General features: G+C 31.8%; 1 protein-coding gene across 1 annotated transcript in view; it reads left to right on the top strand.

The window, feature by feature from the left end:
• LOC110998755 (MOXD1 homolog 1) overlaps positions 1–25236 on the top strand; it is an 80457-nt gene that overhangs the window by 39330 nt on the left and 15891 nt on the right. The window contains exon 2 of the mRNA XM_022267531.2: positions 8381–8841. Coding sequence (XP_022123223.2) covers positions 8419–8841 — 423 coding nt within the window. The 5' untranslated portion in view covers positions 8381–8418. The remainder of the gene's footprint in view (positions 1–8380; positions 8842–25236) is intronic.

Below are 25236 nucleotides of genomic sequence, written 5' to 3'. Positions count from 1 at the left end.
CACTTACGCGAGTCGGGATTCAGTTTAAATCATCGACAACTTCATCATTATTAGTATCTTCATAAGATATCGGATCTGCAAAGTTTACGCGGTTAGAACTATCGTTAGTTCGTGGTTGGAATGTGCGTGGATTTTGATTTGTATTTTGGAACCTTTTATTATTAAATTCACGCTTCCGGCAGTTTTCAATTACATGCCCTTTAGTTTTACAGTATCGACAAAATAACGACTGTGCACTGCTTGCATTTACATTATTAGGAGCCCGTTCATAAGTTAATGTTGGTTTGTTTTGATAACGATCTCGGAATTGGTAGTTAGGGCGCGTATAATTATTCTTATTGAGTGGCCCTTGAGGATTATTGTATCTTTTCCGAGAAGCTTCGATGATTTTCTCCTCGGAAATTGCAAAATTTATAGCGTCATTTAAAGTTTCCGGGTCTCGACATCTGACAATAGTAGATAATTGTGGTTTTAAACCAATAACAAAATGATGCAGAGCTAGATCCTGCATTGCTGCGATTCGGCCAGCAAGTTCGCTTTTCTTTTTTTTTTGGGACAGATTTACTTCTGTCAATAGTCTAGATAAACATGATTCTACACGTAAAGCGAACTCATTAACCGAATCATTATTTTGATTACAATTTTGTAAGTCGGATAATAAGGCCGAATAATGTTTTTTTTCTCCGAATTGTGTATTTAAAAATTCCGATAATTGTTCCCATGACTCGAATTCTTTAATGGCACATGCACTTTCGGCTTTACCCTCCAACTGACTTAAAATATATTTTAATAATACGGGCCGTTTTGAATCACTTGCTAAATCATAAGCGTTTTCGCAATTGTTGAGAAATGGGATTAGTTTTTCTCTAGACCCATCGAAAGGTTTAATAAACTTTAATAATATATTTAAGTCCATCTTATCGTCGTTGTCTTCCTTTTTTGTTCGCCTTGAAACTATCTCGGCTTGTGTAGTCATAACAATCAAGGTGTCACGTTACTTGTTATGGTATGCGGAGATTGATAACTCGGTATTGAATTGTAAGTTGGACAAAAGTATTTAGAAAACTTACAGGGTGATGTACATAAATATCATTCTTCGAAAATAATATAGTTCCGTCGGTGCTGGGCTCAACTGGGCTGATGATGAGGCCTGTGCCACTTATCACACAGTGGACGGAATGAGTTCGATACCACTTTTCACTTTCACTAAAACACTTTCACACACAGGAGACGTTTCCAGGATTTATAAAAATCCCTTTTCGCTGCCACCAATGTTAGAAGTAACCCAGTAATTGGGATTTTAAAAAAAAGAAAGATTAATACACCTTTTCACAACTTTATTTAATTACACGATATAATGTAAGCCAACAAATGTGTGTGCGCGACGAAGGATGATACCGAACTGATTCATATTTTAATTATTCATTTTACCTCTCGGTTGAGAAATGCTGACTAAACAGAAGGTACTAGTATGTCAGCCACATAGGGTGCAAGGCTATGATATAACAGCACGCTGGAGCCACTCGGCCAACACTGCACTTAATTAATATAGGTATATTATTTTAATTTTGATTTATTTTCCACACAGAAATTATCTTAAGTTTATAATCATGTCTTCTGTCAAATAAGCAAATTCTCGCGATGCGAATCTCATAATTAACTATGCACCAACGAAGTTTGTCGCTCAGATGAATCTTATGAAGCATTTCGCTTTGTTAATTTTCTCATTAGAATTACAAATGCCATACTAACTAATGTAGAGTTTTGGATAAAACCAAATGTGATACTTTGTATATAATTTCACTGCAACTGTGCGTATATAACATATATAGGTAAATCTGATATAAATAACTCCATTACTTAAAGGTGTTATTTTACATGCAAATTCAATGTCATTTTTTTAAAGTTTATATTTACCTCTTAGTTCTAGGGTACAATACAGCGATGCGTCAACATTGCCTTGCATCTTACACAATTGTTGTGTGCGTAGGCGACCTATTTATCATTCCACTTACCATTAGATTGTAGAAATCTAGATATTGCAAAATTGTGCATGATTAATGGATTAATAAACTTTATAACGTATGAAATATGAAAATGAAAAATGTTCTAAGTGCACTACATTTTTATTTTTATTAATTATTGGTATTATTACTATGTAGGTTAAGAAAATTGGAGATATTGTATGTATTTGATTGTTATGATTATGAAAAAATACTTTCCACCATCTTTTTACTAATTTAAAACTAGCAATAAATGGTCAATTAACAAAAAACGCGAATACCATAAAAACCCTTCTTTTGTCTATATAATAATACAATATATGTATAGTAAATACTTCATTATCTCAAAAGATACGTAAAATTTTTACATTTACAATATACATCATTAATTATCCGGTATGATATGTTCTCAGGAAAAAAAATATTTTTGCACAAAATTAACTTATCTTTAAGAACGACGTTTTCTTTTATAATGTTTGACGTATTGATAAGATAATAATTAAAAATTGTTTAAAACGATCCAACTCACATTGTTGCTCCATTCTAGACGCCCCTCCGTAAGATCAAGAACAAGACAAGATCTGAACAACGCATTAAGAGAAAATTAAGAAAAACTTATTACTATAGAATAATATAGAAATAGAATAACTTATTTAACAACTTGCACTAACACAAGTAATACTCATATTACGATTTATTAACTGATCAGTGATTGTTAATTTAGCTCTAATAATAATATTATTTAAAAAATCATGTGCGTTCAATTGTTACTTTACAAGATGTATTAATAAAAGACACATATATTTATTTGCTTTTTTATTTTTTATGAAGGCGCTGAATAATCTAATAGTTAGAACCAAATACACGAGTAAAGGTAGACGTTTTGAGTTTCTGTAGGAATTTACTAAGTAATAAACATATGTATGTATTAGCTTTCTGACAAACGTTCTAATATTCACACTGGAGTAATATCGATCATGTTTGATAGTTTATTAGACATTTTAGTGTACTTTGAAAGGTACTTCAAATTAGGTAAATACATAAGAACCGGTGTCACATCCGGTGACAGATTCATTTCCGGTTATTGAATGTAATCGATAACCATTACACTTCCTGTAAAATCGAAACGGGGAAAATATTGTGGTATACGCGTATGAAATATCATACTAGTAGTATAGTACTTAATAATCGTCATATTTGAAATAAATTCTTTAATTAAAATTATTTTATTACTTTATATTATTAATAAATAACAATGCTCATATATTTCCGATATAAACGGGATTTTCTTACACATAATAAATTGATATTATCGGATTATTATGTTATTAAGTTAGTATATTGATATATAATATTAAAAGAACTTTTATTTCCCATTACAAGAAAATATTGTATTTACATGTGAAACCTAATATTAATATGTATATATACGAGCGATATACACGTCGCCATTAGCTGACTCATTTTTTATCAACTGTGTTCATTCTAACATGCATCTTTACTGCCTTTTTGAATTTGTCAAACACTCCAATATTGCGAATTTGAGATATCTATTAACTTCGATAAGTTCAGTAAATCTTCGATATCCCGACTACTATTCCAGCCTCCAACCTCCTATCATTCTGCATTTACTCACACACCGACAAAAAACATTTGAAAGTATTCCATCTGTGTATGAAAATGCACAATTCACTCAATATAATCGCAAATCGCAATCGTAAGCTAAATTCACTATAAAGTTCACAAGCTTTTACAAAGAAATATGGTCGCCGTTATATTAAACAGAGCTCGGAATCACGGAAACGTTTTTGCATTGCAGTCGGTTCGTTTTTGTAATTATGAGAAATATTAATATCCGCTTCGTAACGGGATTTGAAGTTAAATTTTATTTGTAGTTCATGCTTTTATTGTGTTTTATTACTAACTAGCTGATCCATCTAACTTTGTTTCGCCTAAAAGTCTTTTTTTTAATGAGGTGGAAATGCACTAATGCAGGCCCGCATCAAGAATGTCGAACTTGACGCGGGGACTGTGGGGCTGGATCTACACCCAAATTCCTCTGCTATTCAGAGGGGTAGCGAGACCCATCACACGCCCTAGATGGGATCCTAAGATGGGCACTATTTAATGGATGTTATTATACATATAAACCGCATGAAAATCCGTTGCGTAGTTTCAAAGATTTAAGCATACAAAGGGACATATAGGGACAGAGAAAGCGACTTTGTTTTATACTATGTAGTGATTATCAACTTTATATAAGACGCTGAATAGGTAATGAAATGTCGTCTATAGGTTTTAAACGAAGCTCTAAGATTAACTCCCATACGTCAAAATATAGGATTTGACACACGGGAGAGAAAGCTATCGCTAAGGCTGGTTTCTGAATCTCACATTTAGTGTAAAGTCATTAAAGTTTCTATCGCGTATTTGCCCCCCAATAGTAGATTCGCCTATTAATTATCAGTTGGTTTATGTGAAACTCAACATAAATTATAGTAATTCGCATCATGTATTTGTGTGAAGTTTACATGTTTTGATTTATAGCCTTTTAATACGCTTTATAAATGGTATATTTTGATATTTGCGTTTTGTTCGTGAAATTGTGATTTTACGAATTCATGCTGCATACAATTTGCATATAACAATGACTTTTGAAAGTTCGGAGCGCGTTCTTCAATATCAAATTAAAGTTTGCACATATGCATATTTCATGGAAAAGAAATATGTTACAAGTTGCTTGCACGTGAATCTTGTTCAGTAGTTGACATATTTGCTATCGTAAAAAATAATTGCCACATCTTATACCAGCTTTTAATAGAACATGATTTAGTCTCGTAATTTCGTATTCTGCCTCGACGTCCGATGATGAAACTCCATTGATTAACTTGCTGAAAACCCATGAACTTGCGTATATCTCTTCATTACAGCGTTAATAAAATTTGACAGAAATACATAGCGTGTAACCCGCTGGCATACGATTCTGTTTAATACTTATTCAAACTCTTGGAAACAGTTTATATCAAAACTGAATTATTTTAATAAGGCGTTTATAGTTAAAAACAACTGTTTTAATGTAAGTCGTACAAATGTTTTATAGAAATTTCTACTGTGGATATTAATGAATAAAAGCATCCGAAAGTCGTTAACTTTCCTTCGCACAGGAAACCAATACAATTTGTCATGGCTCGCTTAAAATCCTTTATATTTTTGACCATAACAAGCTCCGCGGTTTACACTTCCGTCCAATAAGTGGATAATCGCCTTATCTTAAGATGCAATTGTTTTTTGTCCTTCCGTTCCGCTTAAACCTCACGTAAAAACTGGATTGAAACCAGAGACATTAGCGGCATGACTTTTTGTTAAAGTGTAAAAACTTTTTATGCAATGATAGGCAAAAAATATTATTTAATTGCAAGTTCAATAACCTTTTAATCCATAGACTTCGGTGGTTATTTCAGACATTGAAAATTGTTAGTCTATAGAAACTAGTTATCGTGTCAAAATCTTTGATTCTTTTGGAACCTAATCGCTGTCGTCATTGGACAGCAGTTATTTAGGATGGCTCCTGATGTATAGACATCAGGAGCCATCATATCATCATCATAGGTATGAGACTATGCTGCTTATGATTTCTTATCACTTTAAAGGTGACGCGAGGTCTGGGGACGTATAATCGTTTTGATATAAGCACTGAGACTTACAAAACCTGTCGATATATACAGCTTTTAATACAGCCGAAGCTCAACAAATTTGCTGATTGGAGCTTTATATTTGCCAAAATAATTTACAAAAATGAAACTCTGTATAAAATATTTAATCATTTAAAACTTTCAATCACGAAGTGTAATTATAAAAGCTATCTATTTGCTTCACATTGAATCCTCGTGGAACGATATTTCAATTGATATTTTTAAAAAGCTTAACAATATTTCGTAACAGGAGAAACAGGTCAATTATGGGTCAAAGTTTAAACTATAAGTTAACAGAAAAGTAATGTAATAATACTGCATTTACGTACTGTTTTGAACGTGCATTTTAAATTTGGATTTTTCTTAGTGTAACACTTTCTCGTACTGGACAAAAATCAATGACGTTCGGTATAGATTGATAACTTGTGAAACAATCTTAAGTCAAGGACTTTTTTTATTACTGCCACCCGTGGATCACTTTAGCAGGAGGCTTGCAAGTGCGTTGCCGGATAAGAAATGGTACGCTCTTTGATTGAAAGATCCTAAGTCGAATTGGTTCGGAAACACGCCGGTTCCATGTAGTTATGGGAATGTTCTATATTTTTATAAATCACAACCCATTTTTATCTTTGTTAAATTGATATATTTCTTCACAAACAACGGTAATTAATTTATATTCTTATAGAAACGCTCATAGGAAAAAATACATGCTCACTCGTCTTAAAAGTCTGTTCTGAGTGACGTCTGTTTTATTTTTTTCTTAGTGTCCTGTATTTATGTTGCCACATACATCAAAATCGTATGGAAAATACTATACCACCATACAGTATGTACATTTTTAGTGCGTATCTACGATACGCTACATAGTGGTGGTGTGCGGAAATTATTGCTTTTCTTAGGCCGTCGAGGTGATACGAATGGTATTTAGTATCCTTGAAGTTCGGTGATGAAACTCAACCATAGTTACAGTAAATGTTTCTGGTATAAGCTAGTCATAGTCATAATATCTTTATTCATTTAGGTAAACATGTACACTTATGAACGTCAAGGAAAACAAATTAAATTAATCGTAAATTTACATTTACCACCAGTTCGCAAGTCAAGGGCGTAGAGCGGGTAAGAAGAACTGGCAAGAGAAGCTATGTCTTAAGTATGACTACGATAATTACAGTTTTAACCCAAAGGCTACTGACTTATTTTGCAAAAAAATACAACACCTGTAACAAAATCTTATCAGAAAATATATTCAGTGATTTGGTCATAAATTCTTCACGCTTAGGTTCTCGGTCACAGATGTATACAAAGGTTGCTTCAAAGTCATATTCTTTCTTATGTTTCCCGTGCACTGAATATATATTGGGTTCTTTATGAAACAGACTTGCGAATAGCGCGATATTATTGTCATTATTTAAAATAAATACTTGGAATTTACCTGTATCATCTATTTGTGTAGTATGACTGATTTTTTTCTTTCGGTTACAGCTTAGGCTTGAAAGGCACATATTACATACCTACTTAATAATATAAATCTGCTGTCACGATGTTTGTCCGCGATGGACACCTAAACTACTTAACCGATTTTAAATTAAATTTGCACACTGTGAGCAGTTTGATCTAACTTAAAGATGAAAGCTTACATCTCAATTTATACCGGCAATATTATTTTATTGCAAATATTTGTTTATTATTTGATACAATTCTAACAGATGGCGATGTGTTAAATGTACCAACGTTTCACATAAGTTCTCCTACCGTTTACCTTGAATAGTTTACTACTATGTAATATAACAAAAACCTTAGCCACAGCTCCGCTTGGCCGAGTCTGCTAGTTATTTAATAAAAACCACATTCAGTTAAAAAAAAGCTCACTTACTAACAAAATTAACAAGATAGAACGCAACGACTACTTTGAATAATATATGTATGTTACATATTAAAAAGTTAAAGTTAATATAAAAATAAAATGATAAAATAAAAAGTTCTTATTTCAAATTAGCATCTCAGTTTATAAAAAGTATATTTTAAAGTACAGCAGATTATGTTAATTTTAAGCGGGAAAGATAAAAACTTATATACTTTAGTTTTTCTAACAAAATCAGTCGTGATTGTATCACGACTATTTCTTGAAGTTTATGTGTATGTTATCTGAATTATATGATTTAAAGAACCAAATTATTTATAAATAATTACAGTAGTATTGTTTAATAAAAAGGCAATAGTTTTATTTGTTACCTTTTAATTTTTTTGAAAGGGAAAAAAAAAGAACTATGATTAAGTAGATCTACGGATCTTTTTACGTAGTTAATAAACCTTTTTTAGATTACTGTATCTGTTTCATGATCAATTGTCAATATAAAAAGCAATTAGATGATCAGACCCCTGTGCCTGACGGACGTCGTCGACATGTTGGGTCTAACGCAAGCCGCTTTGCTTACGATGTTTTCCCTTCACCGTTCGATCGACTGTTAAATGCGCACATAGAAGTCCATTGGTGCACAGCCGGGGAATGAACCTGTGACCTTAGGAATGCACGCGGAAGCCAGTCAACACTGTAAATACTTAATTATCTACGGAGTTAATAATTGGGTATATTCCATGTATTTGATGTATAAAATATAAATATCTTCAGTTTCTTTTTTTAAATTTCAGCCAGTATAACTTTAACAAGTAATTTCTTTTTTACAGGTACTTCAAAGTGATGTGCAGATAAGACTGAAGATAAAATGAATGCACTAACACTTTTTATTTTAAGCATTTCACTTTTATGTGATGCTAAACTACCAAGACACAGGCAGATACAGCCGAATGATTTATCGGCAATTCAGAACCAGACATTGCGGATACAGACAGAGAAAAGGAACGAGAGAACGACTCGGATAGTGAACGAATATAGAACGAGGCATCGGAGGGAATCATTCGATTCGAGATCGTATGAATCGAGTTTAATATGGGCACACTCGGAAAGATTGGATGAGAACGGCGATGTTTTATTGCGATGGGTGAATAGTGATTCGAGTATCACGTTTAGACTGGAGGCGAGAACCCGTGGTTATGTTGGCTTGGGTTTTAATTCTGGGAGAAATATGCGAGGCGCTGACTTGGTTGTTGCATGGGTGGATGACAGGCATGGAAATGCTCAATTGCTGGTAAGTTTGAAATGAAACACAGATATGTATTTACTTAGGGTCCTTCAAGAAAAGAGCGTACCAATTATTAAAAGGCCGGCAACGCACTCGCGAGCCCTCTGGCATTGAGAGTGTCCATGGGCGGCGGTATCACTTAACATCAGGTGAGCCTCCTGCCCGTTTGCTCCCTGTTCTAAATATATATATCTTAATATTAAATATATATATCTTAATATTAAAAATACTACAAATAACTTGAAAGCTAACATTAAAATCTACAAAATTCAAGTTTCACAACAGCTGTTAAAAATATGTTTTGAACAGACTACAAATTCCAAAGGTACATAATTATGCATTTAGCATAAAAACAGCTAAATATAATAAGTTTTAACGGCACAGTAATTCCCATCCGCGATCTTTATTTTAAGATTGGGTATGAAGATTGAAAACGAAGATCGAAGATCTTCAGCGTTCCAAATTCAAAACTTCGGTGGGCCCGTACACCTGTTGTTGCCTTCTCACGATACACATTTGGTGGTCGCGGCAAGGTTTTCTAAACATGTTTTACACGTGATATCTTATAAACTTTAACTTATTATATTTCGGCCCTTCTTTGCTGCTAATATAATGTCCTTTTTTATTCCTAGGCACTTTTTCAATCTCTAGGTAAAGTTTGTATTTTATCTTTTATTACTGGTATATATTTCTAAATATACACTAATAGTAAAAGACAAAATTATACTGTAGCTACATACAGACAGATGCTAGTCCCAACACCAGGGATGCCAATGTCTTATAGTTGACCAGATACTCTTTTGTAGTTCATATGTGAACAATACAAAACATTTAACGAGTGCTGTATAAAACAATTCATAATAATAATAACCTTGTAGATCTGTAGAAACAATGTCCGCTTTGTAATCTTAATCAAGATAACTTGTATACGGTATCGATTGGTTGAGCTTAATGAGAATAGATATATATACTCACATTAAGTCGCCTATACTAAAAAACAGTTGAAATAAAACATACACTATGTATCTTGGTGCGATAAAATGTTACCGCGGGTAATTTTCTTCACACATCGCCGTAGGGTTTCCATTATATAAATTCTGTCGAAATACGCTCACCAATTCGCAATTATTGCAATATATATATATATATTTATACACATATATCACTTTTTTTACTGTTTTGTTACTGATTAAATAGTCTAGTTATTGACTCGTATCTGTCTCGGTATTAATCAAAGAAAGTAATATTATAATAAATAATACAAAACGGAGCGTTAAGCTTAAGTAAAACTTGCTTATTTATATATAATTATGTTCTAAAAACAACGAATGCTAAGCATATTGTTTGGACTCAGTCCAGAAGTTTCTTATTATATCACAGTTAGGTTAAAAGAATTGTAAAACGTCGCTTATGAATACAATAAAATCAATATGTCCGCGAATCGTTAAATAATTCCTTCATAGTTGTATCGGGGATTCTTTAAATCCTGATTAGAAATCTAAAATCCAATCCTTTCTTTGTGCTCACCAAAAATTCACACAGTTTATTAACCACAGAGGTTTGATAAATGGCGGTCGAGCTAAAATTTATGCTCCCAAGAGCTCCGATATCAAATTAACTGCTTTTAATGTTACAGTAATCCAATACGTTCAATTTTCTACAAAATAAAATAAGACCGACTAAAGGGTACACTGAACAAATGAATTCACTTTTTATACTCGACTCGACTCACTCGAGTCGAGTATAAACGTGTTTTTAAGAACGCAAAACCATTTTTAATTTCTTAATATTGATTTGAATTAAGTGATTTTTATTTTGGTTCATTTGTTTAATACTACAAACACCAAAACAAGTAGGAATATTGTAAATCGCAAATTAGTATTGAGTATAGAACAAAAAAAACGCGTCACTCTCCCAGTACTTGAGCGTTTACTAAAGCGGTACTTCTCATCCCAGTACGAATAAGTTTGTACATTCACAGATATAAATTCAAACATCTCGATATTTCATTGTAAATAAAATGTTCTCACGGGGCAAATATTTAAGTACTTACAGTAAGGTACTTACAGAAACAATTTTTATAAAAGGACATAATGAATGTAACTCTATGCTTGCAATAGAAGATCGCTGAGATTCTTATTACTATTGTTACAATAGTTACATAATGTATGAACAATGGCGCGGTGTTAACGTCCACGCACGAGTCCATGACGGCTGTCACATGTCATCTCATACTTAATGTCATTGTTGCGAGAAAAAGCACAATATAGTATCTAAATGCTCTGGTGGCGTATTTGCCTGGAAAAAAGACTAACATTTGCCGTGCCGCGTTCGAGTAGAAACCGGGGGTTTTAAAGATTTATTTGGAAGTAGAATACTACGTAATAATTTTTTCTCTCTTCAACTGTTTATAAGTATGAATAATAAATGAAATCGTAAGAACGATTCTATAAATATCCACTAAAACTGTATTTTTGCTTAGCATTATTTTACATTCATTAACATTTTAATGTGTGCTTAGAATCATCTTACCATATTAACAGCTACCATAATTCATAATTTTTTGTTATGAAATGTAGTTTACATGCAAATAATAAATTGACCGTGTTTTTTGTTTCATGCAGTTATGAAAATTATTGAAATTAATTATCTAAGGCGATTTTAAATGAATACACAGTCATTGGTCGTTACAATATAATCATATATATAATATGATAAACCTGGTTTTCATTGCCTTCATGCTAATTTGGAACAGCAGATATATTATTTCATTTTCATTTACGAAGTTTAAGTTTGTCGAGAAATCGTTTGAGATGAAAAGACACTTCTTTCCTTGTTTTTAAATAAAAATCAGCACTGAATCAAACATGAACGTCTCTTCCCTATGCCCTATTAAAGGGTTTATCTTAACTTTTTTTATTTTTTTTTCCTTTCTTGGCCTGCATGTTTTTGCGTCAGCCATGCAAAAAAGTTGGAAGTGCGTTATATGAAATTGGTGCGGGATTTGGAATAGGGTAAGATAAATTTACTGTATAAGTACGTATATACATATAACATAGGTTATAAATAATGTTATGAAAAATGTAACTGTCTATAATTCTATATAAAATATATATTTATATGAGATAAAAGGACAGACATTGAAGTAGGAAAAGAAATTTTAATGGATAAAAGCCTTTACTTTCTTAAAAACGTTTAGTTTTGTGACTTTATCTTAGTTCCTGGCATAGGAATCGTCTCTTAAAAAACACTTGTTATTAGTAGATCTATATACTTTAATGTATATATATTTTAAAGTAACTCTACAATAAGTTTTAAATCATTATTATAGTATAGGGTTGTCTTGCTTTTCAGCATAGGAAATCTAATAGGAAATAATATGATATATTTACATTTACCTTAATTTAATTTTGTCAATAAGCATAAGTAGTATATAAAGTAGAAATAAGATAAAATGTAACTTATAAGATTGTTAATAAAGGCTATATTTATTTATTTATATTAAGTACTAGCGGATCCGATAGACGTTGTCCTGTCTACACGTCTTTAATTTCAAAATTTCAATTTTTAATAAGCCATTTTGATGAAAATTATTATTCAAATGTTATGACAATATCTAACGATCCAGCACATGGTCACACACGATATAACACAATGATAACAAAACTTTTTTTTAAATTTCGGGACAGACTAAAATTAAAATTCGAATATTATTTAAAATTTGACACTGCGATGGTAGCGCCGTCTGTCGGATCCAATGTAAAACATTCCAAAATCAACAACAACTAATAAATTGAAAATTAATTAAAAAAACATTGTCCAGCGGACAAAATTGTGAATCTAAACCATTCCCAGATCCCCTTGAACACACACAAAAAATTTCGTCTAAATCGGTCCAGTCGTTTAGGAAGAGTTCAGTCACATACACACGCACACAAGAAATATATATATTAAGATAGGGTTCTATAATTTTTAAATTAATTTCTAATAAACAAAATTCAGTATTTAACTCAAAATGTAAATTTCTAAACATTATTAGCCACTGCGAAAAGCTTTTTATAAAAAATATCCCATATACGAAAATTAAATGTTACTTGAAACGCTGTATTCTTTTGTTACAGTTATGTGTAATTTACGCGAATATTTCTTGTTAAAAAACAAAGGGTGATAAAATTATCATTACTCGTTGGAATTCTTTAAAAAATTCTCACGTATCATAATTACAGTCTTTTGTTATTTGTGAACTGTACTTATGACATTTATATTCTCACCTTACACTAAGTAAAGGCATATGCAAAAATTCAAACACATCTCTGCCTTCTTAATTGCTCTTCGCTTTTGAATTAGTTCTTCTTAATTGGTTAAAATTGAGACCATATGTGTATCCAGTAGGTAATCAGCCTCTGAGATACAGGCCTAGTCAAATTTGATGTCTAAGTCTTTCCAGTCTTCTGACAATGCTTTCTATATCCTACTATACCCATATTGTAAAAGAAAGCATTGTGGTTACCGCAACGGTGAAAAGCAATCTTAAAAATTGTTTTAAAGAAGTATCATGACTGATACATAAATTGATATTATATAATTAATATCGCTGTCGCTGTATGTGAAACGTCAAAAACGTTGAAATTCTAAATTCAAAATTGTTAGTGTAGTTGTAATTGAGACACCTTTTTGTCATTCTTATCCCAGATTACAGTAAATTGTACTAAATAATGTTTGTACTTAGTGCGAAGCCACTACGAAGTTATGAAAGTGTACTTAAAACCAGTATGTTTCACTGTAAAAACTCCGTCCGAGGCGATTAGATATTGGGACATAACTTTTTTAATTGTATTTATTTAATTAAAATAGATTAGGTTTAAATTACTATTGTGATAATTAGATCTTTGTAAAATCGCATACCTGCAATTTTTTTTTATTACCATATTTGGTGACACACTGCATCTTAAGTATGATAAGCCTGGTAATGATTATTATTTCGAGCAAACGCGAAAATTTAATTTCCCATGAAAATTTTGAATAGAACAATCACAATAATGCTCCATGATCAAATACAGGACATCAAACAACACTGATTTTGGAGAATTAGTGTCATTGTCCTATCATATTTAGGCGTAATGGTAATGTTAACATAAATTCTGTAATCCGCGTACATATGTCGTGATGCTGCTATGTCATTCGTCAAAACAATTTTATACTCCTAAAGATTATTAAATATCAAGGCGTTGTTACATTTCCTATTTACGGCATAGATGTTAAAAATAAACCATTTTATTACATTAACTTCAAGTTGAAGAGCAGTGTCGGCTTAGTGGCCTCAGCGTGCGACTCTCATTCTTGAGGTCGTAGGTTCGATCCCCAGCTGTGCACAAATCGAATTTATTTATATGTTCGCTCCAACCCTGACGAGAATTATCATGAGGAAGCTGGCTTGCCTTAGACCCAAAAAGTTGACGGTATATATCAGACACAGGATCATCTTCTGACCTATTAGATTGACAAATGATCATGTAATCGATACAGACATCTGAGGCCTACACCTAAAAAGCTTTTACCGCCACTCATTTATTAATTTTTAACAAGTTCAGGCAAGTTATGCTTCAGATGAAAGATTACAAAAGATTTCCATTATTAATATTGAACAATTTATCTCCCGCCATAATCAGTTAGTTCTTTTTATCAAATTTTGAGATATTTTTATAAAGCTATCATTGACTAAGGACTTGCGTTCGATTCACCGTTGTTAGCCAATAGAATTTTATTTCTATAATCTCTTTCATCTCAAAATGTTCGAAGATTCACCACTGGATTATTATTATTATTTAAGTATCTGATAGCTCTTTATTTGAACAGTGCCTACATACATTGAAAATACGTTGTATAGTTCCCAAGAAAAGTAGTTAGTATTCACGTTATGTATCAGTCCTGGAAATTCCCAAAGCTATCAATTGAATTCGCGAGTGTACAAAGTTTACGTGTTTGTACAATCACGTACAAGGTATGTCGATGGAGAATCAAATTTCATATTGTTTTATGCAGTACCTATTTGTAAGCGTTGGTGTTATTCTGTACGACACTTATAAGCTTTTAATATAAGTATGTATTTGTATATTAATTTAAAGTATTGGATGACCGGTATTTTTTTTTCTAATTGCGTTTTTTGGAAATTATATTTAAGTACGAATTACATACTAATAAAATGATGAAATATGAATATTTTTCTCATAATCAAAAAATATGAATTAATTAATCATATCATCATATGTATCATATATCAATCATATATCTACTTACTTAAGATAATCAAGTAGACAATGATTTTCTTCCGTTATCCACTTTTTATTTGCTTAGATGTATTCAGAGATTTTGGAGAATGTCTGTATTTCTATATGACTTATTTATAAAATACAAAACGCAAATCTTCCTTTTCTGTCAAATTATTTTAACATTGCAAAAAATAACTTTAGCTAAAATTTTAGTTTTTGCTGTAGAATCTTATGTTTACACTAATTAGTTTTAATAAAAAATGGAATAAATAAGATGTAGACTCTGATATGGAAATATTTAATTGTAAAGATACCAAGACAAAGGAATGACTAAACTATGATCTAATTTACCCAGAAAAACTAGTAAACTTTGAGCTAATTAAAATATAACTCATGCAGGATATGGTAACAAATTTAATTTGAATCGATTTTATTTATAGCCGTCGAAGCCTACGCTCTAATTGTTTAAATTGGTCATAAAAATTCTTTGACCATCATTTGTCATAGAAAATTGGTGCTCCTCCCTATTAATTTTGAACCTTAAATTATATTAGAAAATCAGTTATTACTAGCAATGCCCGCGGTTTCAGCCGCATTTTTATTGTAGCTTGTTTCTCAATAAATAGACTAACTAGAAAAAAATAAAGTTCTCAAAACGAAATATTTCTACCATTTGGGAACATTGTTTCTATGTGATTGTTTGAAATTAATCACCAATAATACATAGCTTGCCTGGACCAAGGTTATCCCTCAGGAAAGGGCAGCTACTTAGAACACCACCAGCAATTACGATGATAATGCTTTGATTAGGGAAAGAATTTAAAAAATATTGAGAAATTTTAAAGTTGTTAAAAAATTACTTTCAAAATCTAATCCTTTTTATTAACATTCAGTTCACTGGTATTTATTAATGTTTACAATTACTTCAAGTACCTGTTATCATAAGTATATCAAAAGGACAACTAGTTGGCCACGATACAGAAAACCAGGGGGCTAGCGCACTTTATCACTTATTACTTATTTTTATTAGATCAAAAATACTACTGAAAAACTTAAACGGTAGGTTTACGTTCGGAGCGTTCCATCTTTCCATTTCCACATCTATTCCGCATGCATTCAAATAGTAACGGTGAAACTCAAAGTAGGATGAAGCATCCCTTTAAAAATTAAGTTTTTTGCATCAACAACTACTTTAAATTACATTTTCTCACGTTCCAAAACTGCTTAACATTCTGTCTCAGGTTATTTACATTTTAATGCGGAATAATATATTCTGAACTAGATTTGGTAATTTAGTTTATCCAAATTAAACGTATTCGATATTGTAAAAAAATACGTATTGGCTTCGGTAGGTAAGTTATTTTAATTATTTACTTGAAGGGTATGTTGGGTTAATTAAAAAATTCATACATCTTTATACGAATATGCAAAAGTAGATAGGATTTTGATTAAAACTTTTAAAATTTCATATTTCTACTTTTTTTAACATTTAGTCACTTGAAACCTTAATGTTAAAAATACTGTAATACTAAATTATATACAAAAATATCAAAATGACGAAAATATGACATCTAAACACTTTTTTAAATACATACTTAAAGGAAAACAGCGTTCCCATAATATATGAATACCAAAGTTTGTATGATTGATCCTCTATCGAATTTTCTTTCCTATATCATTCATAAAAAGAACTATTCCAAACTTTCGTGAACCGGAAAATACTTTCAGAAGTTCTTGATATTTTGAACGACTCATATAGATCAATTTTATATCGTTGCAGGTGTGTCAATATCCTTTTGGGTGTATGGGTGTCATACTTAGCGCAAATTCCCGAATCGTTAGGAACTTTGCATTATTTGCATATTGGTATGAGATTGATTACAACAAGAAGTTCAGAAGGCCGTTAAGAAAATAAAAGCCCTTATTATAACTCAAGTAGTAAGACTGAAACAACTATATATTGGTCAGTTTCTAATTATAAAATCAGTTATCTGAATCCAGTATGTTATCGACATTCTTCTATTCATAGGGCTAATTATGCTACGTTATATTCCTAAAATGTGATTTCATCATCAAATAACTTTACTATCAAATACAAAATTAGCCAAAATAACGGTTAGCCACAAAGAATTATATTCATCACACAATACAAGGCAAATCCAATTATTCGAAATTCCTCACAGATACAGATTACAACATAAATTACCAGCAAATCGATATATTTAATGTGACTAAAAAATTCTTAAAAAAATATTCAGCTCCATATTAAATATATATTTTAAACTACCAATCAATCAATCTTACAACTGTGCTTTGTAAAACTGTGATTTACGTTTCTGTTTCAATGTGTATTCCGTTTGGGCTTTTGTGTGTAATTACAAACAATTAGTTTGGATATTGTTTAGTGATTAGCTGTAGGAATAGGTCTGGTAACCTTTCAAAGGTTACCCAAAAGATTACCCAGATCACGTTATTACTTAATATTCCGTGTGTTACAACATTTTAAATGTGTCCAGTCGACACGTAGTTGCTTATATTAGGTGACACGCTTACTGAATCGGTAATGCTAGACGATTCCCTATAAATAGATCCAATCATTCCTTCCTGTAATAGATTCCCACGGTAATATACTACCAGTTAGAAAGGGATGTTGGAATGGCATAGACATGAGGTCACTAGATAATACTGTCTCATTGGTGCAAATTATCATTTGATTCAAAACTGTGGGTACAGTCGGATTATCTTGACATCTAGTGTTCCACGAGGCGCGTGTTTTTGGTGCTAGTTTAGCTTCGAACTGACGAGCTAAGAAAAAAGGAAAAGGAACCAGCTGCCAACTGAAGTATTTCCGAACCAATTCGACTTCGGGTCCTTCAAGAAAAGAGCGTACCAATTCTTAAAAGGCCGGCAACGCACTCGCGAGCCCTCTGGCGTTGAGGGTGTCCATTGGTTATCACTTAACATCAGGTGAGCCTCCTGCCCGTTTGCCCCCTGTTCTATAACAAAAAAAAGCATCTATATTATAAACAGATATTGACTAATTAGTGTAGATGTCAAAGAGCGAGACGCGAATCTGGCTGTTCTGGGTTAGGATAAATTATACAAATATTTAAATAGATAATTATTTATTTTCTACAATGGACTAAACTAGTGGGGTGAGATGAAATTGGGATTACAGTCGCGCCCGGTACGACGTCTGAATGCCTACTAACTTAAGTGAATGTGATAAAATATGAAGAAAATTAATACACTAGCAAATCGTATTGCATGGAGTCCTGTACCTGAACGGTTGTAAACCGCACACTAGCCAGGTCAGTTCTAGTTTTGAATCTTATCCTTAGAGTCAAGACTGGCTGCGAAATGATATATCAAAATCCTATGTGTCCATGGGTGGCTAGAACTTCTATTCTAAGTAACCCGCCTGCGCGTCACAGTGGCCGCAGGCTGAATGAAAACAGGAACTTGATTACTTAGAGTATACCCAACTTCTTCGGCAAACGCAATTATACATTATGAATTAGGATTGTACGGTTTAGTTCCAAGTTTAATTTGCGTTGATTGAATTAATCTAAAATATAAAATACAAAATACTATTGACAAAAATAAACCACATGAATGAAGCCATAGTAGCTGTCAAAAGTTTTAAACCGCAGCGAAACCTTAGAACTATGAATAATACATACCAAAAGCTTATTAAATCATGCAGCTTTTTTCAAGGAAAAAATATCGATAATAAGTTTTTGCAATAGTGCACAGTGCACAGCAGTATGCACATTTATATGCATGTAGTACTTTAATATTTCACTTATATTTGCCTTACCAGCTGAAAGAATCGATATTATTTTATGTTCCTGATAACATTGCGTATTGGGAATACATCGTACAATCGTAACTAATGATTTATTCTTTTGATGTTTAATATTTATCGTTTTATAATCTTTAGTAAATATATATGGTAAAAATTATCGATACTTTTATAAGTCAAGTACTTTTTAATTGTCTTATGTTTAGATAATTAGATGAGGCGCGTGGCGTGCTGGATATTTCGTACACATTTTGACTATTTGACATGGGTCCAAGTCTATGTATGTACATGGTAAACCCGTGTCCACCCCGTAATAAATAAAATAAATTGCTTTATAGAAAAAAAACTGAGTCTCAAAAAATCACGACAAATGTACGAGATACGTGAATCTACAAATGAAGTAGTTTTTTAGTTTAACTGTGACTAATATCGATAAATTTATATAATAACTTTTATTATAATTATACCATTAAATGTTCTGTAAGGCCAAACTTAAGTAAAAGGACACAAAACATACAATTCGTGATAATAATAATGTCAGTCAACCTGTTTTAGGTTACATAATTCAAAACATGAGCCATTTACTGGCTTAATTGTAATGCAAGGTGCATGCGGGCAGACAGACACCTGCTTTGTAACACAGTATAAGAATAATCGTTTGTTATAATATATAAGTTGTATGGCAATCAACTTGGTGTTCTAATATTATGAATAAATAAATTCAAATTTGGATTCAGTTTTGTATTACTTTTTTTTAAATCCTGGCCATTTTAGTTTAAATATTGTATTCGACCCCAAAATAATATTTGATAATTTAAAATTCGTTTTTCAAAAAGAGCACAGAACAGTTTTTAATGTTATGCATTAATTATAAGTTATCAAAGATATTTCCTGTAAAATCTAATAATGTAAAATCGTCAAATATAAAAAGAACAAATTAAATGAAAAATAAACATACCAGAATGTCAAGTGTCATTCGTCCAACGGAAATGTCACGTTTTCGAATTGCTAATTAATTTTCATTCAATGGAATTTTGTTAATCAAATTCTTGATTAACATTCGTGTCAAAACGCGCGTATAATGTTGCATTTGTATTTAATGTTTATCTTCGATATTGGACTAATGTTTTAAGAAGTTAACATTAAGTTTTCGATATAAATGCAAATGCGTTTTGCTTTCAGATAATAATAATATTTAAAATTACCGCGGTCTGAGAGGCGCTTAGCTGTATCTGTCCGAATCCGAATGAAACTTAAGTTATACCTTAAAGACACTTATTTCTACCAATTGTAATAGCCTCATTATTAATATATGTATTATATATAAGACTCGGGGACAGCCAAGGTAAAGCTATTTCATAGCATTTTTTATCAACTTATGCAATTATAATTATTTATTTATTTCTTAATAATGCAGTATTTTTTCTTGGATATTAATTATAATATTAGTATTATAAATCTACCACTCTACCAGACTAACATGCCCATATAGTCTGTAGTTGGCCGCACCTATTTTACGCCATCGTGTGTTAGGTTTTTTCGTTATGGAATTTCTTAATTCGGTGTTCGCACTTAAAGCCCGCGATAAAATCTATGCAATAAATAAATCAACCCGTTTCACTCTGTACGACTTCTGTAATTTTGTGCTAACATCCTAATTCAAATGTCTGGTGATTATATCTTTGGCCTAAGGCAGATAAATATGTGTGTGAAACACGGAGAAATATATCTACCAAAGTTAATATTTTTTTGAATATTTATCGGCATAGTTCATAGAAAGCTTTGGCGAAATGCAGGTATAACATTACTGGGAACGATCATATCAATGGTATTGTACGCGCATTACACAATTCAAAATCATCCTTTGTAAGAAAGAATGTTAATACGTCCGCCTGAAGTTCGCGTAAAATTGCACAAAGGAAATGTTGTACAATTCATTGATGGACAGTTTTACCTGACGTAGTCATGAAATCTTGGAACTATGTGCAGGAATGTGCCTTCAAGTACTCCATATATCGTGAAGCATACCGTGCTAAGGTAACCAGAAATCGAAATTATTTTTAAATCAACGGAAAAGACTGCATCAAAAAAGAAATTTAAATTTCGAATTTTCTATGGAAATACCAAATTTAAAATTTCAATTCGTACATAGAGATATCAAATTTGAATGGAGTTGTCTTAGCTTTTAAAAATAAGTTATTTAATGATTACAGATTAACACTCACCGGCAAAGTATAAACAGCCTTTTGATTTAGAATTCAGCCTGTGCAGCTAATTACCCATTCACAAACTACTCGACCCATTTCTCTTGTCATTATAAATCATAATCGTATCAGGCTTGGATTTGATAGCATTTCGGAGTATTAGCAGCCTAAACTATGAAAACCAACACTGATTTAAATTATATAACCTGGCATTGCCTAGGAAACCACAATTCATTCCGTTCTATTTGCAAAAGGTATTCAACAAACACGAAAAATGATACATCGGTACTTAAAAAATAAAATACAAGATTTGATGTGCACTTATAGGCAAAGCCAATCGAGAGAAGACTGGCTATCTTTGGAGGAGGCCTTCACCTATAGAGAAGTTTTTACAGAAGAATAATAGTTTAAAAATAGGAAAAACTAACACACTAAGGGCCTGTTTCACAATGTCCGGATAAGTTCCAAATAAGCTATTTGTTACTTATTTGTAGGATAAACAGTATTTTTGCGTTTCACGACTGTCAGATAACGCTATTTGCCATGAAATGCCAAGTATCTTATTCGGAGCTTTTACCTTTCGAATAATTTATGTGTTGCATAGCTATTTGGCACTTTACTTTATCCATACATTGTGAAACAGGCCCTAAATAGAGAAAAAAATATAAGTAAAATATAATTGGTATCAAAGTGTGATAGAAACTATGGATATCCAGACTTAGCTGGTTTATCAGGATGTTCACCTGACGTTAAAAGATACCGCCGCCCATGGATAGCCACATTGCCGCAAGCCTTTCAAGATTTAGTACACACTTTTCTTAAAGAACCCTATGTCTAATTGGTTGGGTAGTAGTAGTAGTATTGTGGTAGTTGCTTCAGTAGGCAGCTGGTTCTATATTGCGATGGTGCGCGGCAAAATCCTTCTTAGAAAACAAAAAGAAAAGAGCGTACGAATTCTTAAAAAGCTGGCAACGCACTTGCGAGCCCTTTAGCATCGAGAGTGTCCATGGGCGGTGGTATCACTTAACATCAGGTGAGCCTCCTGCCCGTTTGCCCCCCGTTCTATAAAAAAAAAACGCTCAGTTGGCGCGATGGATGTACGGATATAAATACGAATGGTATTTTATATTTTGCCTTAACGTCCGATAATGTATGTTGTACAGAAAAGTAGATGCCACAATAATCTTTTTTGGTAACGCCCGAGTAGCAATAGTCTACCTAACCAGTGACATCATTTAAATGATTTTACCAACTAAGCGGGAAGTTATCGCCCTTAAAAGTCACACATTCTTACAACAAGCATCCAACAAATGCCAGATAAACCGCGATTTCTTATATCAGTGATATTAAATCAATTTTTGCATTGCGAATGGTAAAATATGGTAAATGATTCGGAATATCGTGATAGAAATGTAAATGATATCAACGATTGATGTTCAATATTATACCATTTAGGGTTGGCTCAATTCGTTAGACAAATGGTTTTGTTTTTATCCCGTCCAATCGAAAGAGGTATGTCTACAAATCACCTAAATAAATCTAACGAATCACCGGCCCTGTACGGGTATGCTTTGCGTGGAGCGAGCCACTTTATTGTTAAAAATCAGAAACGGTTAATTATTATTCTTTTTAATCAATAGAGGTTTTATTTATCTAGATAAACAGATGTTTAAACGGACAACTTAATACCTAATTACGAGAGAGGAACCGATCAAGTATAACGTAGGGGGGGGGGGGATTTTTTACACATAATACCCACACATTGTCTATGCTTGTAAACGAATTGTATGTTCGATGATTAACTACTTTAAAAATTTTATACATTTATTATTTCTTGAGACCTTTGCTTACCAGTAGCAATTGATTTTTATTTAATACTAGCATTAGAGTATCATGGAAATGGCTAGAAAGACTAAGACCTGAAAAAGATTGGTGTATAATAAAGAAAAATGGAGATTTATGGGGGAGACCTTTCCCCGTAGGAACACAGAATCGGTATCGTAGATTAAGAAAAACAATAACTATAATCTAGGTTTTTTTATTTTATTATTTCTGATATACAGCTATAAATTAATAGGGACATCATACCATGTTCTAGTAGGATACTAATGCTCATTTCTAGACAATATCTTATTGACGATGTACTTAAGAAATAATCCCTATTGAAAAGATCACTGTTCAAGATAACGAATGTTTTGTTACTAAAAGCCCACCGCTCAAACCCGCTTTTGAACACTAAAACCCGCATTTTATAACCGCTTTAACATTGTATCATCAAACAATGTCCCCATGTCTCGTTTTATAACCAATAAAACACTTCCGCTATCGTATTTAATTTTAGCAACGATTTTATCGACCCTATAAAAACAGGCTTCGCGATCCGCCTAAAGTTCTCACGGTAGCTTTGAACGTGAGCTGATTCTGATTTTAAATTTTTGGCACAATCGTAAAATACTACAGATTGTAAACAAATATTTATCTATATTCGGTTTATTTATTATATGTACTATAATGTTATATTTATATATATATAAATAATATATACATTCTCAAACAATGTGTATGCCTAAAAAATACAAGAAAATATGACATCATAAATTTAACACACATGCACATCAATTACATTAGAACTTTAGCAATATATCAAAGGAACTAAAGAAACGACTACAAAATAAACAAAAATAAAATAAAAAACAAATTATTCATAATAACTAAAACTAAAAAGATAAAAATAACAGTAATAAACAAACAAAAATTAAAACTTAAACCACATTAAGATTTAAGAGCCTGCAAAAGAAGTTTTTTTTATAGAGCAAACGAATGAATCAATTAAATATTTGTTACGGAATGTTGGTAGACTGTTGTAAAACACATCAATATTTTCATCAATGTTTGTAATAAAGTTGTAAAAGCGAGAGAGTTTACATTGAATATTAAATTAGTTTTATTGTACTGTTCTGTGTGTATAAAAATTTAACAACGGGCTGTTCCAGAGCATCGAAAATTGGCACATTTTAGGCGTCACCTGCCTCACTTTGAGTCTTACATTACACAAAGTAAGATGGTGACTTTTGTCTATTACTCGTAAATAAGAAAACTGTTTTAAAGTACCATTCCAACAGAAAGAAACAATTGACTCTCGACACAAAAGATAGCGTTATAATTAAATCAGTGAAATTAAATTGATTTAGTTTTGGTAAATGAGTTCATCTTCTGTTCCAGATCAATGAAGCTCAGCTGATCTATAATGCTGACGTTGTCTTCTTGGAACATTTTAATCTGTACTTAATTGAACGTACTAGTTGGAATAGAATAGTTATATTTACCAATTTATTTATTGGAGACTTTTGGAGACGCTACCACTTAATTAACTCAGATAATTGCGTACAGCTGATTGTCTTATACAGAACAGAAACATGTTAACATATTATGTTGTAAAAATGGTTTCTCGTATTCTCGGTAGAAACCATTTTTTTAAAACATATTGCTCTCGACACATGCAAATGGTAGTTTAAGTAAAACAGGCAGCCTTATCAAATCTCGATCTCTTACAAACAACGGTATAAGATAAACGATTTTTTCTTCTTCTTCTGAAATATAGTAATTATGAAAAGATAAAACTAAATAACGTATAAGTATCTTATACTTTCAGTACTCCTCAACAGAAACAATGAAAACACATCTTTATTGACAAAGATTTAGTATGTTATTTTAGAAACTTTCGTCTGCAGCTTCCCTGCGTGGCTTTTGTTTAGTTTGGTAACATTTTTACGATCACTACAACAATAATAATAATAATCTTTATTTATTTTCTCACCAAACTTCAAACATGATGAGTTATCTTAGTTATGTATGTAAATACTTATTGTCATTCTTCTTTTGAGGGATAATTATTATTTATGTGAGACTGATACCTTCTAAAGGTTTTAAATATATTAACGTTTACTTATGGTGAACTAAAAACTGTAATCAAATTATATTAAACTATCTCATAATATTTTTTTTGAATTTTTATAAGTTTTAATAAAGATGACTAAATTAATTAAATATACATATTAATATTTAAATTAGTCGTCAAAATTATTTCGAAAAACAAAGTTATTAAACTATTGACGGCCATTAA

The sequence above is a fragment of the Pieris rapae genome, chromosome 21, assembly GCF_905147795.1.
Source record: "Pieris rapae chromosome 21, ilPieRapa1.1, whole genome shotgun sequence".
In the NCBI taxonomy this organism is placed as follows: Eukaryota; Metazoa; Arthropoda; class Insecta; order Lepidoptera; family Pieridae; genus Pieris; species Pieris rapae.
This window is presented reverse-complemented; position numbering and strand designations above follow the sequence as displayed.